This window comes from Lipophrys pholis (genome assembly GCF_963383615.2).
Source record: "Lipophrys pholis genome assembly, chromosome: 14".
NCBI lineage: Eukaryota > Metazoa > Chordata > Actinopteri > Blenniiformes > Blenniidae > Lipophrys > Lipophrys pholis.
The window spans coordinates 9101646-9121299 of NC_137633.1; the positions used below are offsets into that span (position 1 = coordinate 9101646).

The 19654-nt window shown below is 41.8% G+C and overlaps 1 protein-coding gene across 1 annotated transcript in view; it reads right to left on the bottom strand.

Moving 5' to 3' along the window:
• Positions 1 to 19654, bottom strand: part of syt14a (synaptotagmin XIVa) — a gene marked incomplete at its 3' end in the record, with an annotated part of 34965 nt that overhangs the window by 11383 nt on the left and 3928 nt on the right. The window contains exons 2-4 of the mRNA XM_080480944.1: positions 14852 to 14899; positions 8763 to 8915; positions 5361 to 5588 (exon numbers count right to left, since the gene is read on the bottom strand). Of these exons, the coding sequence (XP_080337070.1) occupies positions 5361 to 5588; positions 8763 to 8915; positions 14852 to 14899 (429 nt within the window). The remainder of the gene's footprint in view (positions 1 to 5360; positions 5589 to 8762; positions 8916 to 14851; positions 14900 to 19654) is intronic.

Sequence of the window (19654 nt, forward strand, 5' to 3'; positions counted from 1 at the left end):
CATGTAGAATTCCAAGCAATTGGTTTTATTGCAGTATAATGTCATGCACTTAAATGTGAGCTGAACAAGGGCGACGTGGTTGGCAATATCGATTAAGATTTCGATTCATTTCCTGGCATTTTTTTGAGGACTGTGCATATTTTCACTGTACGTGGAGGATTTCTTTTTTTCCTGGGTACTCCAGCGTTCTCCCACAATCAGAAGACATGAGTATTAGGTAATTGACTCAAGGATCAAGTGTGAATGTGTGTAAGATCATCATCTCTATATGTTAGCCCTGTGATAAGAGTTTGCTCTTCCTGGAATCACCCAATAGAGGGGTCAGTCTCCAAATCTGCAATCTGAACTCGGATAAAAGGGGGTGGGGTGGAAGAAGGTTAGATTGAATCTTAACTACTGTACTGCTCTATCTACGAGCTGTAAAATTAAACTTCTGCTCCTGAACTGAAGCAAATTAACACATCGGTTTAATCGCACCTACGATCAATTTGCATTCGACAAAAGAACAATGGCAAACGTGTAATTTTGAGAGAAACGTGTTAAACTGCAGTAAAAAAAGCCTTGTTTATAATGGCAGGAGTTTTGTGTTTTAGGAAATGGAGCAGCTTATTCTGCATGGCTGCCAGTGGGTTCATGTTCTTGTTTGTTGTTGGGTTGGTTTTTATTTGGTCGGGCAGAGGAGCATCTCGAACTTGACAGGTCTGCGTTCCTGTGAACTGATTTACTAACTTTTCAAGATTAATGTGTAAAGGACTATTCCGAGGGTTTCAACCCCAAAGCTTGTCCTTACTACAGATTTTTAGAAACAAAGCAAGTCAGTTGTCAAACTACCCATGAAGTCATGATTGTGGCAGTTGTGCATGCCACCGTTTGGTTCCCCCACAGGGTCAGAAGTTCCCCCAAACCATTCTTCTTATATTAAAGTAACTCAAACCCACACACACCACTGCCTCCTTCAGGCTTAGTTGTCTGTGTCTCCTCCCGCCTGTCACTCGTGTGTCTGGCGGCTCCTCCTTTTATGGGCAGAGAGCTGAGGCTGCACACCTGATTCGCATCAGGGGCTTAATCACCCCTCTGCCACAATGATGCTTTAACTCTCTGCCCCAAAACATCCCAGTTAAACCGAATGCTGGAGCTCAAACCCACTCTCATTAACGAACTCAAAATGAGCCTCGTGAATAAAAGCGATGGGAAGTTCAGGTGTAGAGTGTGTAAAGTTTTCTAATGTTGCCACCATATAAGGCCAGTCAAATGTTATTTTTCTTTCTTATTTCCGTATTATTTTAGGAGTCTGGGCCAGTATGGAACCTGCCCTCCATCTGTACACACTGTTCTAATGAAAATAATTCTTTGTAATCACAGACAAACACAAAAAAGTGGAGGAAAAAAAATTATTTTTTACAGCCATCTCTAGCTTCTCCAGCCACATGGCTGAGATCAATGCAACAAACGTTTTTCAACTGTTTGGGAAAATCATGGACAAGCCGTTCCTGCGTCTGCTTTCTAAATAGAGATTTTGTTCCATTTTGGAGGGAAACAGTGGCCTGATCGGTATGAAGCTGCAGATTTGTGACTGCTGATCCACAATCATCGGATATTTACCACAAAGAGGAAAACACTGAACCGCTAAGAATGTCAGCCACAGTGGCCCTATGAATGGACAGAGATGTTTCTTCACTGCGATGGTTTGTTGATTCAGATAACAAAAAAAAAAGCAGCTTGACAGCCTTCCTTAGAGGTGAAAGCTGAGGAGAAAACGTTTTGCAATTCACTGAACTCGGAACAATCATGTGATGATTGATGAAAAAAAAAGTTAATAGAAACGGGAAACGTAGCTGCATTTTCTAGGATATGCTGTCTTGGCACCCTTTATACTTAAAGAAAAACATCATCTGGCAATTTTAGGTATAATCCCTGTGCCTTTAAGGGTATTAGAATCGCACAAAAAAGCAACACAGAGCTCAAACTGAGTAAATTTACCATTTTTGCTGCCAGGCACTCATGACTCAAATCCCCGCTGCTCTCTTGTGCCCTCACTACATGTATTTCAGCTAACAGACAACCAGTCAGTCATGGCTTCTTCTAAAAAAAATTTTTTAAATAAACAAAATGACAGAAATCCAGGCAGAGGGTTTGATTTCAATACAGTCGGAGAAATAGACTCTCTGTGACTCTGACAAGGTCGTGGTTTACCATATTGGAAAAACATGAGACGCTGTGGATGAAATCACGTCTGGTGTTCACTTGTTTACTGAAGACAAGAGCTGATTGAAAAGAAAAATACTGCTAGTAGTTTTAACTTTGTTTGCAACGGGTGACCGTGTTAAAGGACAGACAGAGTTTGGATTTTCAATTGATAGTCGGCTGGATCCCTTGACAGATAAACGTTTCCTGATTCAAGCTTCAGTTGGTTGTTTGCGACTTGTGTCGAAACTGGCAGAAGAGCTCAGCTTGGATTTTCATCTATATGATCTGAACCATGCAAACCGAGGTTTAAACTTAATCTAAACTTTTACTTCTATTAAATATTGGCGTTTGTTGAAATCTGATCCATTCATTGAATCCGGACTGCGTAAAGACTTTGCTGTTGGTTTGCTCTTATACGTGAGGATGATGTCGTTAAGCTTTTACCACAAATACACTGAGTCTGACAAAGACAGATGTCACAAATGAAGATAATGAAAACCGAAAAACCCGTGCGAGTACTTCACAAGCAACAGGAGCAATCATCCGATTTTTGAGCTGATAAAAAAAAAAAAAACTGTTCCTCATAAGTGCGCAAGACATGTGGGCTGAGACGGTGTCAATCATCACCTGTTATTCTAGGAAGAAAAGGCAAAAATAAACAGTGACGCAATGAGCCTGATGAGTTTTAGTTTCAATCAGACGATTTGTATCCCATTTAGGAAATAATTCCACAGAAATGAGCCAATCTTCAGATGCTTCTCGTCGTCAACAAATCACCCCGATCTCTGATCTGTGAGAATGCTCAAAAAGCTCTCGTGTCGACATCGACATTATTCAGCATAGCACGTTCTAAACTCCAGACAGAGACCAGCGAGCGTTTACAAGAAGACACAGAGCTTTGGCGGCGCTTGCATAACAGCAACCTTGTGCGGCGCGTTGCTTCTTCGCTAATGCATTCGGAAGCATGCCATGCACTATTTATCCCTCAGCTACACATTCAAACATTGCTTTAAATAGATCGCGCCAGACACTCAGCCTTGGAACCCACGGTCTTATATAACACAAAAACTGGTTCAGACGTGATTTAACGATGGAGGACCCTGGCAAACACTGGGCTTGTTTTTGTCTTTGATCAACACTGTCAGACAAAAACACGGCTGAGTCCCGTCTGAGAGGCATCTCGGTATGTGTCCAGACAAAACCACTCAGCCTCTTCTGCCTGACACACACACACACACACACACACACACACACACACACACACACACACACACACACACACACACACACACACACACACACCAAAACAACTCATCAATTAACCATCTGGAAGCAGCTGTTTCGCAATTTGCTCTTTAACGGCTTCAAACGCTCATCACTGACCTTTGTTTGAGATGTTATTTCATAATTTGTAACAAATGAAGACTGATTTTTCTTTTGCTTTTTTTTCCGTCTTCGGTTAAAAAAAATTAACGTTTTGGAGATTTTGAGCAATTTATGATGAAGGTCAAACTATAAGACACCCCTTGTTTTTCCTGTAAATTCTATATTTGAGGTCTGGCATTTGATATCCATCTCTTTAATGAAAACAACAGCAAGGGGCGTCACGTACAGGAAATAGAATGGAAGTTTTCGGCAGAAGCCTGACTAAAAGGCAGTCAAATGTCAGAGGAGCACAGTAAAAGGTGACTCGGTGATACGGAGGGGATGTGAGATGTTGGCGATTGTTGCTGAAAAGCCATTGTAAGCTTTGAAAATGAAGCATCTAAAAGTCTTAGGGGGAAGGAGGAGGCTGTACCGGAGTACAAGGGCGACGGTGGCAGGCGGCAGGAGGCAGGAGAGGAATCTGTGCAGGAGGGCCATCGTATAGTCAGAAGAACAATACTCTTGAAAAGTAATATTAAGATTATCCCCACAAAAAAACAAGACCACATGGAAGGAGCAGTCAATAATCACCTCACAAGCCCAATTGTTACATCCAGCCACTGTATTTGCCGAGGAAGATAAGTAGTTTGATTCCCTTGTTTCCTGTCCAGTGAAAACTAAGTTGCAGCATCTACACATAAAGCAGGACTCAGCGGTGTTACAGGTATCTGACAGTAAGGAAGCTCAGTAATTGTCACCTTATATTTTATTTGTTAAATCGGCTGGATAAACCGGCACGCTGCGGCGATAACAAGACAGGAAGTCACCGTTTCCTGCTAAAGCTGGATGTTTCAACACATTGGCTCTTGCTCACATGTGAAAGAAGTAACGTGTTAATTGGCGAGTTTTATAAGAGCTGACAGGCAGATGATACCTGTAACAACCTGCTGGCTTGTCGCTTCTTTTGTTGAGGACACATTATGAGAGTCCTGTCAGTCTTTTCTCTAACTCTCAGAGAGAACGTAAATAATCATAAAAACCCCAGATCTTCAACTTTTCTTTTTAAATAAATCCTGGAGCACGCATGTACCGTCTCTCCCTTCATCGCCGTGCCTGTCCACGGGGTACTTCTCCTTCCATATTGATGAATAAATCAGCAGTACACACTTCGCCTCGCATTGTGTCAGATGAATAACAGACTCATCCAAAGAGGTCAGTGCTGGTGATCTCCTGTGACTCAGGCCATCTGAGAGAGAACTACTTCTTGAAAGCAGCACAGTGATGGTGAGTCTGGCAGATGGGAAACAAGAATGTGTTAGAAAGTAAAAAAAAAAAAAGAAGAAGAAGAAGAGAGAGGGAAAAAAAAAACCAGAGGAGAGTGCGAGGCTGTGGCTGTGTAGATTATGCAGACAGTTGACTGTTTCACAACCCTCCCACGGAGAGTGTGCTGAACGGGAGCTTCGCTTTGATCACCTCTCTGGATTAACTGACAGTGTGGGTATGTACTGTCTGTGTGTGTGTGTGTGTGTGTGTGTGTGTGTGTGTGTGTGTGTGTGTGTGTGTGTGTGTGTGTGTGTGTGTGTGTGTGTGTGTGTGTGTGTGTGTGTGTGTGTGTGTGTGTGTGTGTGTGTGTGTGTGTGTGTGTGTGTGCGTGCCACTGAAGAAGAGTCTGTGTGTTTTGCCCGAGCTTACCAAGGTGATAAGAAGTAAAGATCTGTCTAATCTTTTAAAACAACTTCTCAGTGGAAAGCTGCGGTCGAGTATGCAAATGCACACGGGAAAATAAACAAACTGCTGCAAACACCTACCATCATCGGCCGAGGCTTCACTGCTGTAGCCCTCATAATCGGCGGTCAAGGGGCTGTACTTCTGCCGGCTCTCCCAGCTGAAGCCTCCCATGAGTTTAGTGTTGGAGGTGGCCTTGGCTCCTCCCCGGAGGCCCTGTGAACGGCTCACCGCCTCCTGATACTGACCCATCAGCTCGTCCTCGCTGTCCGACGACGAGCCCTGCAGGTCGGCGTCGCAGTAGGCCTTGTCTGTGTGGGAACGGAGGGGAAATTCAGGTAGACTGGCAGCCTCTACTGGCAACAGTGTGGAACTTCGCACTCAATTCATTTTCTTAATGTAAATGCTTCGCAAGGTTTGTTTCAGTCACTGGAGGTGGCAGAACAGAGATCCGCTACGAGAAAAAAAAAAAAAAAAAATACAAACACTAAATGTCACCAGTCATTTGCTTTTATCTTTGTGGATGTCGCCAGTCACGTGGACACTCTCCTGTTATTCTGACTGAGAATTTCAGGTCACACATATGTGTCACGCAGTCTGCCGTTCAGCGGCGACGTCTTTTATCAGAAATACTGAGTGAAGTGGAAAAACCTCTCCGTACAATGCCAGCCCAGATGCATCACGCACTGTGCAGGCGTGTGATGCGTTTGTATGGAGAATCATATGGTAATCGTCACAGGAACAACCATAAGGTTGAATCACTTATATTTCAAGTGAAACACAGCTACAACAGGCTGGTGTGGGACAATCGGCTGCAAGACGTGCACCATTTGTTTAGAATATTCATTATGCAGCCTCTCTCTCGCTCTCATGCCTTGGATAACAAATGCTGAAGCAGCCATATCAGAAATCACGACTTAATAGTGATAACGTGACTGATATCTGAAGCCGTTCATGCTTGCAGATGTTTTAAATGTTCATTCATCGTCTATAGATACTTTATCCGAGTTCATCATTATCGAAATGCAACAGGGTGGAAGAAGAGTAAACTATTAGCACTTCATTATAAAGCTTGTTACTTTTAAATGTCTCCACCATAATGCAGTTTTATGTGCATATAATATATAATTAAGAATATATACGATGGATATTGACTCATCATACTAATTATAAGTAAAAACTTGTAATACTCATTTACCTTGCTTGTGTTTCAGGACATCAGAATAATGTCAATAAAGGAAAACAACACTGTGTTTTTAGCTAGATTACAGATTCCTGATCCATACTGTAAAGATTACTGTACACTTATAATAGCAGAGTATTCATGGAACGAATTCAGCTCGGCGTTCATGCCGTTTCATGCTTCACATGGTGCAATCCTTCATATTCTCTCATTAAAGGTGGAAGTATCACCTCCGCTGCCTACTGAGATTAGATTGAGTGAGATCATTGAGCAGTTACTCTGGTCTTTGTGCATCAGAATCACTGTAAATGCAGCGTGAGATGTTTTCCACTCTTTTTTTATTCTCATTCCTGTAAAGTTTAATCAATAATTATTTTCAAATAACAGAATCCAGAGGTGGATCAAAATCCGAATCAAGCATCCATACAATATCTCGTGCAATTGTCGTCTCAAATAGCATCTAAATCTAATTTTAACATCAGTGCAAAGAAAATTGTAATAAAATAAAAATGATAAAACTGTCAGGTTTCCATTAAAGGGTCCAGGACATTTACAGGAGCATGTGAGTAAACATTGGTTTGAATCACTTGTCTGACAGCAGTAGTTTAATGGAACAGCGATAATAGGCTGTGACATGGTGAATGTGTTGTTTCTGAGTCAGTCCCTGAACAATAAATACTCCAGATAAAGTCAAAGAGGGGATAAAAAAAAACGGAGCACTTGCTAAAGTCACGGTATTCACTGTTGAAGATTTAACAAAGGTTTCCTTCAAAAAATATTGTTGCCATGGTGCACGGTCCATAATCAGACATATTATGCAACACATTATGTAGCCTGTTATGCAACTGGAAAAAAAAATATTAATCTCTTACATACAGGGCATCTAATAAGTATGCAGCAAGCGGAAGATGTATATTAAGTATATGTTTCATTTGTAACCTATTGACAAACAATACCAGGCGGCTAAAGCGTTTTGTTTCCATTCCCCTCAAATAAAACGTATAAGCCTCAAAATAAAGATGACACAGGTTATCACACTGTTCATATATTAAAATATATTTCAAAATATAAACTAAAGCTCTAGTTAATGTTATAGTGCATATCTCTATAAAAGCAAGCGTCTGTATTTAAATGCATTTCGTTTTGACAAAAAAAAAAAAAAAAAAAACACACAAAAAAAACTGTCACTTTCAGATTTGGTTCTCATTCTGATGTCCAGTATAAAAACACCACATTAGGACACTTTGAAGAATCCAGAGCAGACTCATCATTGTTGAATTTTGGTGAGAGATGTAAAATGTTTTGGTAAATTACAGATCACCAGAGGGTTCAGTCTGAGGTGGTTTTTGTGTAGTTTCAGGTTTCAGCCACCAGAGGGAGGCAGAGCTTTAATATGATCTCACTGCAGAGCTGCACAAAATAATTCTATTAGAATAAGTTCTCCTAAGTGTTGGCTCACAAAGTATAACATGAATATTGAAAGATTTTGTTGTTCTTTAAAATTGAATTATAAGTAAAAGCCACTGAAGAGACCAGAAAGATGTATCCTTTCACCAAATTGCTTTATAATATAACATTAGCTCTATAAAGCAAAGGCATCAAGTGACACTGAACATAGTCTCCTCGTTAGCCTCCTTTTTGTTTTGAAGTGCTTTTCTGGCCGGTGGTTTCCCTGTGTAGAGGCTCCCCGGGGCTGCCAACCTTTGAAACTTCTGAAGCCCTGTGTCACTGTCTGAGTAAACAGCCCCTACATCTGTCGGTAACAGTAATCCTTCCAGGGGCTGAGAAAGGCCAGTGCCAGTGGAAAAAGGGCTCCATGCTGAGGTCAGTACTCGTGCTGTGATCGGTGGTTTGCTGCTGTAAAAATTTAGTGCAGTTTGACAACACAAGTTAGTTTGCTGGCTGATGAATTGTTTTTAATGCTGTTGTTTGCTCTTCTACCCATTCCCCTCAGGACTGTGTCCTCTCTGCTCTTTTATTCATTTCATACACAAATCTGCTCCAGAGTCCTTTTAAAGGTTTGTCACATCATTACATTTGCCATTTCTCCAGTAACAGAGGCAGCAAAGCAGCCCTCACAACATGATGGTGCCTCCACCATGGTTTACAGTGAGCAGCCTGGACGTTTAATTCAGTTTAATGTACCATGGAACACTAGAAAATCTGGGATCAAACAACTGGGTACAGACACACTGTGAAGGATAAAGCCAAAACATATTAAAAAAAATTTTTTAATTTCGAGTCGTGCAGTTTTTTTATCGACCAAAACAATCTGAAACAAAGTGTGAAAACACAGACTCACCCTTAAGTTCGCTGCTTTTCCTGAAGTCATCAAGGCACTGAAGGCTCCCTGCATTCTCAAGTGCCAATTTGTTGTTGAGGTACCAGAAGAGGAGGGTCATGAGGATGATGAAGAGGCCAATGGCCGTCAGAAACCCCAGCACCTCTGGAGAAACTGGGACACAAGAGATTCAGGTTTCAACCTGCTGTTTGTTTGGCATTTTACGAAAACAAATCATCCAGTGATTTTGATAGAGGCTGACCTTGGGATGATTTGAGCCTCAGACACTGAAGGGGATCATGCTATTACTCTGAAATGAATGTTTAAAATCTCTTTACCTGCCTTGACTATTCCTTAATCTTCAACCTACCACAAAATCTCACCAGTTTCACCTTAAATAAGGAGAACTCATTGCGACTTGGTTAGTTTTCATGTTTCTTATTGTTGACAAGGCACAATACAACATGAAGGTTTGGTGGATGTGTGTATTGTTCACCGCCGTCCCCTCAGCATTGCTTCAGAGCAGATTCAAAAGAGACGTGATCCTGAGGTGCTTAGATAAAAGAGGGGGAAAAATACCTAGATGATAAAAAAAATACCTTAAATCATCACATCGGAAGCGTCACAGGCATTATTGAGATCAAACTTCGTTAAAACTTTGTCTGACCTATATAGGCCAATATAATAAAAAGTATTCATTCTAGGTTGTTGTACCACACAAAGGTTTGTTGTAACCACGCGCACAATCCCGCACAATTTCAAATCAGATCTGAGTCTCCTGAATTTCTTGAAAGTGAAATTGAACCTGAAGCAGCTAAAATGCCCTCACCCACAGTGACATAGAGTACTTAGTAATAACTACTGCTGGTACTGGTAGAGTGTAGGTTCAAGGTTAAAGCACAAGAGTGCACGACAGCTTGGAGTTTCCATGTTCTCCCTGTGCGCCCCCCGGGCTTTTTCCTGCAGAAAAGCGGTATAAAAGATGGATGGACGAAGAGAGCACGTTAATCATTTAGCACCTCGGCTCTATTTCTCTCGATACCATCTTGCAGGATTTCTCAGCTTCATGATTTATGGCTTTATACTCACATGAGTTAACAGTGTGTCTTTTATCTCTTTCTGTCCCCGAGCCGTAACCGGTCGGAGCAGAACGTCCGCCACAGCTGAATCTGGTTTATTTTTCTTTCTAAAACAAAGGTTGATTGAAGGGAACGAGAGAGAGTAAGGTTGCATCACAACTGAGGCCCAACTTGTGTGTTGCCATGGCAACAGGCTCAGGTGCAGCATCATTTTAGACCGCAGACACACAGGAGTGTCTGATTTCATGAGATGCAACTATAACTGGAACACATCAGCGCACTCAAATCCTCCTGGACAAAAGTAGACAGCAACTTTTTTTTTTTTAAAGGGCTCACAGTAGAATATCTAAGTATAGGGATATTTTTATTATATCAACGTTTACTAAAGTTCAGCAATCAAGCTTCTGTTCCGGAGCTCTGCACTCACCTCCCACGCTACATTCAGCAAATTAATCTGACATTTGCCACAAGCGGAATGATTTGTTGTAATCAGAGGGAGTAAATGAAAGAATTCACTTTGGGTCTGTTGGGGAGGCTTGTAGTGCATCGCACGCTCCAGCTAAAAAGGGTAAAGGGGAATTCTGGAAAAAAAAGAAGGACATTCAGGAAAAAGCAAGAATATTTATGTAACAATGATCACTTTACAAAACGCTCCATAGGAACATGGAGCGTCACAATAAAGGACACCTATAAAAACCCTTTTCTTCGGTATGACAGCGGGTTTCACGCAAAGTCGCAGTCTTCATGGGGAGGCTTCCTGTTGATCGCTACGAGAAAAACGTGGTTCATATACGAAATAATCGCCCAGTAAATCATGGAGGCACCAGGTCCCGTGTAGTGGAAACAAAGTAGTCCCCCTGCATGGCAGGGGTAGTTTGTATTCACGAGGTAAGATGTGGGATGCAGTGGAGGAAAGAGAAAAGTGCACACTATGACACACTGGCAAAGTTGGTGGAAGAACAAGAAATCCCTCTTTAGCGCTGGTCTTTAACACGCGAAGCCGTGAGAAGTGGTGAGCGGAAAGACTGAAACCCACAAGTGATGTGAGCGGGTTCGCAGAAGCTATTATAACGGTTAAGTCGATTTAACCAGTTCGCAGTGTTTCTGTTAATCAGGTTTAGTCTCTTATTCGTCATTCTGATATGATTGGATTGGCAAATAATGCATTTCGATTTGTAGACGTGTTAAAAATGATCTCCTGAAGTTCAGGCACACGCAGCATGGTGGTTGATCTGTTTCACAAACTAGTGGAAATACTGGGATATTCAACCCTCTGTGGTGTTTCCAGGAGACAGTGTCAGATATAGATGACCGAAAGACTTCATGCAACGCGTGTTTGAAATACGGTACTCTTTAATTACTGAGTTATACAGGAACAGGTGACAAGGAGGGGAGGAGAAGAGGAAAGATGGGAAAGGTGTTTTCAGCCCAATTAGAGCGAGTTCATTATTCACACTTTGAGTGACTGTTGACCTCATTTGCCGTGATGGATAAAGCTCGCGCTCACAGAAATCCCTGTAAAGTCCATTTTCTACGACTGAACCGAACAACTACCCTGATAGAAAGACAGACAAATGAGTTCATTTGACAAACAAAGTGGATTAGCTGCCACGGTCTTGTCCGAAGTAATAAAAATGGTGTCGTGTGCCTGATTCCAAATTAATGTCGGAGACAGGTAGATGCACTCAACCACCGTAGATAGATTCAAAATCACCCAATTTCTTTAGTATACCAGGAAATACTAAGATACATGTGAAATATTTTGATCGAAAGGAAAAATCTCCAACATTTACAACTTAAGTATATTTTAGGAAAACAAATGGATTTCATGTGATTATGTCATATCATATACATTGATCCAAAATATTTGCCGCATACCTCCAATGTGACACCCTGATATCGAAGATGTAAGAGGAGTGTGTGTTTGTCTTTAGTTATATATCAGCAGCCAGACTCACTCACTAACGCCTCAAGAAGAAGAAACGACGATTACATAACCTCCTGCGCTCCCTCTTCCTGGCTCCTGTTTCTTTTGACTCCCTGGCCTACAAAACATGCACGTGCCTGAAAAAAAGGTGGCAGATTTATTTATTTTTATTTATTTATTTTTTAAGCGTAATTGTTTTTTCTCTTTGGCTGAAACGAGCCTAGATTACTGTCGCTGGCCCACAAGAGTTTGGTCACATGGCGATGTGGGAGCATGTAGGCGTCATCCCACAGGGAATGCCTGTCTGCTCACGCTGTACCAGCTTCCTACCGTTGACTGAATTATTCACACCACAGATGGAACGGGACGGGGCCTGCGCTGTGCAATTCCCAGACTGGCTTAAACGAGGGGGAAAAAAAATACTAAATTCCCAAACAACAACACATTTTCACTGTTTACATTTGGCTTCCCGACTTCACAACAATATTTTTGTGTGAATCAAACAGCTTATTCAGGATTTATTCCCATATTTATTCCATTCGCATTCTCCCAAAAAACAAATGTTCCTTTTCTAAAATCGGCATTACCGAAAGAGAGACTGCGACACCGGCGCCATGATACAGTGTGGGTGCTGCGTGGTACGAGCTGTCTCACATCATTTCTCATTTTTCTGGTTGACACACTTCACCAAATCAACTGCACTCCATTAAAAATACTGAGAGTAGCCCTTAGATAACATGTGTGGGACTAACTGATGACTCACACAAGCGATTAAACAAAAGCAGACTTTGTTACACAAGAAGCACGGAGAACAATGAGGTGGGAAAGCAAGCTTGTTACAGTTATACAATGCACCAGACACCTTGGTGGGAATCGGTTCGTGTAAAATGAGTGTCTAAAGTCGAGTGTGAGGAAGCGGAGAATCAACTTCTGAAACAGATATATTTGGACTTCACAGCAGTTTATTATGACTGAAACACTTAAGAGCCTTTTTAAAAAAAAAAGACGTTTACAGAGGGACTATATTTTCTCCCTGCATGCGGACAGAGAGGCGCTCGGACTTGGCGAGGCAGCAGAAACATGAATTATGGAGCTAAAACCCTACACAGAGAGAAAAACTAAATTCAAAGTCCAACTCAGGAAACTGTCCACAGATATCCTTAAATTAAACACGCAGTGAAGAATGAACTGGGCAAATGTGACAGGAACACCAAGACAGCCTCTTTGAAAGCCAAAGCTATTTGAGGGTTATTGTCCGTCTGCAATTTCAAAAGAACTCACACCGTCACATCTCATAGTGGATAGCATTGTGTTGATTTCAAGTTCAATGTCCTGGTGCCTGACGCGTAAGCAGAAGCTGTGATGTACTGAGGAAAGAAAGGATCTCTGTGAGGATGCTTCTGCATGATCCTGCGTTCCTGCTCAGGATGAAGACAAAGTCACTCAGGAATACAGTCGAGACCATGCTCATCGTTATCACGGCCGCTTCTCCTTTACAAATTCACAATCTCAAGAAATCTCTGGGAAACGAGGAAGACTCTAAGAAAGAAATAGGGCACCGATGGAGAAAACTCAGTAATTTATTTAAGGGGCACCTAGAGATACCCCCGGTGAGGAGGGAGCAAGGGAAGCTTCCTCGGGGAAAAAAGGACATCTTGGCTAACTCCGGCACCATGGCAACCAAACTCTGTGCCAAAGTGATGAAACTGTGCTGCACACACACACACACACACACACACACACACACACACACACACACACACACACACACACACACACACACACACACACACACACACACACACACACACACACACACACAGTCCTCTACTTGTGCATCATTGCCACTGTTGACAGATACATCCTTGTTGTTGTGTCTCTCAGTTTTGTGCGCACATAGAAACAGTTGCCACGTTCAGTGTCAGAAGGCACAAAACCCACCTAAAAAAATCTCAAACACACCCACACAGTCGGCCTAGAAGCACTCTCAGTACGCCCATGCACACTCCCACACATGGTCGGACCACTCTGAGCCACAAAAACACACACCACATACGGACACCTCTGGAATCCGTCACAATCACACAAAAGGAAAAAAAAACAACTAATGAAGAAACCCAAATTGTGAAACACTCATATACACAAGCGAGGCCACTTGACTGGCTCGCCAACAGCGGTGAGAACCCTTTGAAAGTACTCGGCATGATTCGGGGGATACTGACAGAGCCGTCTCCGCGATGTTCAACATGCCATGGGGACGAGGAGAGGGCTTCAGGACTGACTAAACATAGGAGATTGGCAATTATTCCAACCAGTGTGATCCGTATCAAAAGCTTGTTTGCTTTGAGTTCGTCAGCTGAAGCCTCATCGCGTCCTTCCGTGCATCCGCCAGCCACATCAAACAAATCCTGTCTACGCACTCCTGGGATATAGCAAAAGGGGCAACATGTGTTTAATGATGATGTGTTTCATCAATTCTCAGCAGGAACCTTTTTTTTTTTTTTACTTGATTAAAGAATATCTATGTTACTAGAAATATCCAGATGAGTAAGGTCAAGTGTCAGTATTCTGAGTGAAACCACGTCGGTCGATTGAAAGTTGACGCCTTGCAGATTAAACTCTGGTTTAGTTTAGGAAATTATATAATCCTGGATTGAAAAAACTTTGTTTTGTTTGTTTCCTTTTTGAGTTTAATTAATTATTGATCGAACAACATGCCCACTGCCAGCTTCTCTCTTCCTTGTTGTGCTCCGAGTGAGCCAAGTACAACAGTTGCTTGAAAGTTTGTGATTCTTCCAAAATAAACTTTGCTGTTATATGTGACAAGATTTTATAATCTCTCCTCTATATTATTTTTTTTTCAGACAAATCACATTCGGATTACATAGTCCTAATATTTAAAAAAAAAAAAAGCAACAAATGCAAATGGTGGTCACAAAGGACGAAACAAAGACGGACTCAAACGACACAGTCCAAGGCAGGACGACCATAAACATGAAGACAGTGGGAAAGGAGAACATGACTGGGCTGGGATGGTAGAGGTGGAGCGGGAGGTGAAGTTCAGAGGTCAAAGGTCGACCTCTCAGAGCTGTGACCTGCCCTACCTTTTCTGACGCAGACCAGCTCATGCACTCCACAGTTCCGCTCGCCACCTGGAAAGACAATGCAGGTTTCAATGAGCCACACTGCGATGGAAGGAACAAGGGACTCAACGCCATGGGAGCACATTTAGGACACGTTTGGACGCAAACTCCCGGAGAGGGACACGGACAACATGGATAGAAGACACTGACAGACACTGGGTGTTCACAGTCTGGTGTGGGTGTTCAGAGCACAAGCTGCTCCAGTTTAAAATAAACTCTCCGCTGCTCTTCGTCACAGTTACTTTCACTGCAAAGATGTCAGGACTCGGTATGTACATGACAACTGATGTAAAAAACATGGCTCTATTTTATCTGTGTTGTTCTGCGAGCAGAGAAACGTTCAAAAAAAGAAGCAAGGAAGAAAAATACTTTTTTTTTCTGCGTTGCATTGACAACACAGAAATACATTCCATTTATTCTAGGGATTCTTTCATACAGGATGATTACCAATGTGGTCTGATCTAAAAGCAACGAGGACAAAGTGGGTCTCGATCTGACAAGGAATAGGACTGATCATGAAACACAAGTAGAGATCCATCTAGTGGTAAATTGGGTCTTCATTAACTGCAGTGTAAGAGTACCTCGTAATGTAATGGAAGGAGTATATGCTTTCCTTTAAATATACCGAGGAGATGTAGTGTTGAATGAGGGTCGGACTCAGACACCACTGCATAATAACGGCTTTAAACTTGAGCTTTAAAGTATGCGACACGTCCAAAATATTACACGATGTGACGACGACAACAGCTTCATTTAAACTGGATTAATATGTTAACAATGTCATCGTCCTTATTTACGTCAGAGATTTTTCTCTTGCTTCCACGTTTCATGTTTTTGCAATTAGAAGTGTCAGACTTGTGCACCAACATAAACAGGAAACGTTGGACGACAGGAAACTGAATGCGGAAAAATAAAATAAAAGATGGATTCCACAGAAGCGACAAAATAAAGACTATATAAGTAAAGAGCCAGTGAATCGGACCAAACTGAACAAAAGAAAGGCTCCTTGATGATGTGACCTCATTTCAGGGTTGTTCCGACACAGTGTCAGCTCAGTGGGCCTGGACAGATCGATGTGCAGCTGTGGACCCAGCTCAGCAGTGAGCAGGACGACCAGCATCCATATATCATGAACTCCACGCTGTAGGTGGACATTATTCAGCCTCGACTTTCTGCAGCAGTCGCACTCGCTGACTGTAATTCAGAGCTCTTAGTCACACTTGTGCAGGCCTCCCAGTCTCCGAGCTGAGCGCCTGCCTCTGGGGTTTGCCTCCAGGTCTGACTGCACTCAGCCGCCACACCTGAAGGATTACTGGAACAAAGGCTGAAAGTACTGAAACAAAAGCAAAACTGGAATCAACTCCCCACTTTCATTCACGTCAGCCTCGGATTTTGGAAGGCCATGGTAGTCAGAAGTAAGAATAAAAACATGGAGCACTTTGGAGAAATCAACAGGCTTTTTAAGAGCTGTCAAAATGACAAATATGTGAAAAGATGAAATAAAAGTGTTCAGTGTGAGAATAGTTTTGTTTTAATTCTAATCATTTCAGTGTCTTGAGCCATTTTTCTCAGATTTTTCGAAATTATGACATGAGATGCTTCCACTTCAAATGAAATGTTAAAAATAGGAAATTAACTGTCAAAAAATATGGGAATACAAATATCAAAATTGTCCATCTAAGATTAAAAAATCACAAGGTAGATTTAAAATAAAATAAATTAAATTAAATTAAATTAAATTAAATTAAAATAAAATAGAATAGAATAAAATAAAATAAAATAAAATAAAATAAAATAAAATAAAATAAAATAAAATAAAATAAAATAAGAAAAGACGCAATTATGACATATAATGTAAACTGTAAAAGAAAGAAAGGAAACTTTGACGTCAAATTGAAAAATTTCAAAGACAATATTAAGATTACAACCGCTAAAATATCAATATTTACAAGGTAAATATGAATGATGATGTCAGATTTATCAATAACATGCCAGATATGTGGGGCAAAATGTAAAAATAAAAGATAAGGACCGTTAGATGTCCCATATATAACATAAAAGTTAGAATTGTACAAACTTTGTCAGAAATATGAGTAAAACTATCATTTATGTGAAAATATTAATCTTACCAGATAAAATCTAAAAATTATAAGACAAAATACAATAAATCCTGGGGTAAAAGTCAAGATCGAGGATTAAAGTAATTGTAAGCAACACCACCAAAAAAGGATAAGAGCCCATCACTGCACAGAGAGCCAAAAAAAAAGAAAGAAAAAAACCCCACTATCACTGTGTTTATTTACTGCCACAGGATAAACTGTTAAAACAGTGAGACCTGAACCGGTGAGCGACTGTTAGTTGCTGCATGTAAACACAGCCGCTTCAGCTAGTTGTGCTTCTACACGACGAGACTTGTCTGCAAGTGCTTCCTGCCAAGCGAGGAGCCCAGAGCCCGTCCACGCTGCGGTCCAGCAGATCGATACAGCAGCTGTGTGTGGGAGGAAGCTCCCCGTGCGCTCTCGCTCCATCCTTCGTTCTCTACACACACACGCACACTCACACTCACTCACACTCACACAATGCTGGGCTGGTCAAAAATAACATTTCCTTGCATGTGCTCCACAATACAGTACACGGTGGTCATTTTCCACCTTTCGCACAAGTGTGTGTACCAGACTCCCGTAACAAATGCTCATATTTTGCTCTTTGTGCGACTGAACTCCACCAACTCGTGTCTCACAACAGCTTGAGTTGTCAGGACAAAGACCGAAAGCATTTCAACAACTAATTTCTCACTTCGACAAAAGCATCTCCTGCTAGGAAGAAACTTGCGGGGACTCACTAAAGAGAAATCCGTGGATGTGTTTGGTCTGCCGTGATGTTTCTCGGAGGGAAATTCAGAACGTCATTGGCTCATAAATTCACCAAATCTCGGCTAAAGTCACTTTGGAGTCTCCCCAAAAAACCCTTAAATGTTTACGTTCCACAATAATCAAATTGATTTGATTCTGTTACCTGTGTGACGAAGTAGCTGAAACTGAAAATGAAGTCAGCACGTCATAAAGAGAATACAAAAGACAACAGCAAAAAAAACATGCAGCTGCAAAATGTCGAGAAAGTACCGTACGTACACATGCACTCCTAAACAATTACAATACGTCTATCTGATTACTCCCAGTGATCAGGTTTCTGTGCCAATTTAAACGCGCTACCTGTATTTCCAAGTTCCTGCATCTCACAGGGGATTTCACCAGAGGAGACGGCCTCACCTAAACTAAATGAAGGAGTGTGTTTCCCCTCGGTACAGACGTCTGGGACCCGGCCGGCAATGTTTTTAAGGCTTTGTACTCGATCTCCGTTTCCGGCCGCCTCCAATCAGGCCAGGAGGCAGACGAGCGAGTTCGGCAAAGAATTGAGATGGATGGGCTGAGACTGTGACACAGTTATGACGGAGACTTATTTGAGGTCAGAGGCAAGGAAACGCTTGTTACAAACTGGGACGACAAGCAAAACCTTAAATGAAGAAATCCCAGTTTTTGTATAGCTTTTGTATTATACCAAATATGTAGATAGTGTATACTGACATTCAATATCCTGTAGTAAAGCATGTTTCCCTAGCAGGGCTAATTAGCAGCTGCAATTCCTTTATGAGACAAATTTCTTGTCAGTAGCCATTAACTTGAACATTTTTGAATTGCAGCTGGCTGTGCTGCATCAGGTTTGCTCATGAAACACGTCGCAAACGCCAACGAGGGAGCGACAGAATAAGCCCCAGCTAAGCCAATTAGCTCCTGGAGGACACAGCACATCAAAGATGAGCCGGCTTACCCTGTTGAGTTCGACATTGGTGCCGGAGCAACAGATTCCTCCAGACTACTGTGGTCTGTTGCACTGGCTTTTCTTTTCCTGAGTGAAGTCATTGCTCTCGCCATTGCTCCATATTACAAGTACGATCCACAGCCGCGGGCAATGGAAACACACTTTTGAAAATAGTGCAGTTGATATTTTATTTTTAGAAACGCTAAAGCCGGATACCCCCGATTTAGAGTGTCTTCATTTTCCTTAGGCTCGCAGGGCAATAATAGATTGAGTATGCAATGGAAGTAGGGTATACCTTAAAAACAAAAAAAAAACAATGAAGACAGTTTTAGTTTGGCTATTATGTGGTATCTCAAACAGATATGTGTCTATCAATGTCAGAATTCTTGTATCAACACTCTATGAAGGAGGGATGATGTATTTTTTTGTGTCCGCTGCAGAGCCGATCAATAAGACGACAGCATGAAAATCCTCTCAGTAACAAAGCCCCCGCCTCATCTCCCGCAGGCAATAAATCCTGAAAAGACAGGAAAATCTAATGTACACCGAAAGTATTGTTTTCGATGAGCCAGTGTCATCGACGTGCGAGCCATGTTTGACAGCGCAAACGTGATGTTGTTTGTGGGCGAGGTCGGAGTAAAAGGCAAGAAGTACATGCTCATTAAAACCCTCCACGGGGAAACAAACCTCCGAGGCCCGGCAACAGAAACGTCTGGGAGCGGTCCTCCGAGGAACATTAGCAGCTCAACTTTAAAGAGCGAAGCTTGTGCGCGCAACTTATTAAACCGTGTATGGAATACACACTGCTCTCCGTCGTCAAGTAATCCCAAATGCCGCAGGAAGTTCTCTCTTGACTCTTGTCTTTAGCATAACGCTGTAATGCATAAAGACTCTTCTGTCATATTTAGTGTGAAATCTAAAGCAGAATATATTGGGTCACTTGGG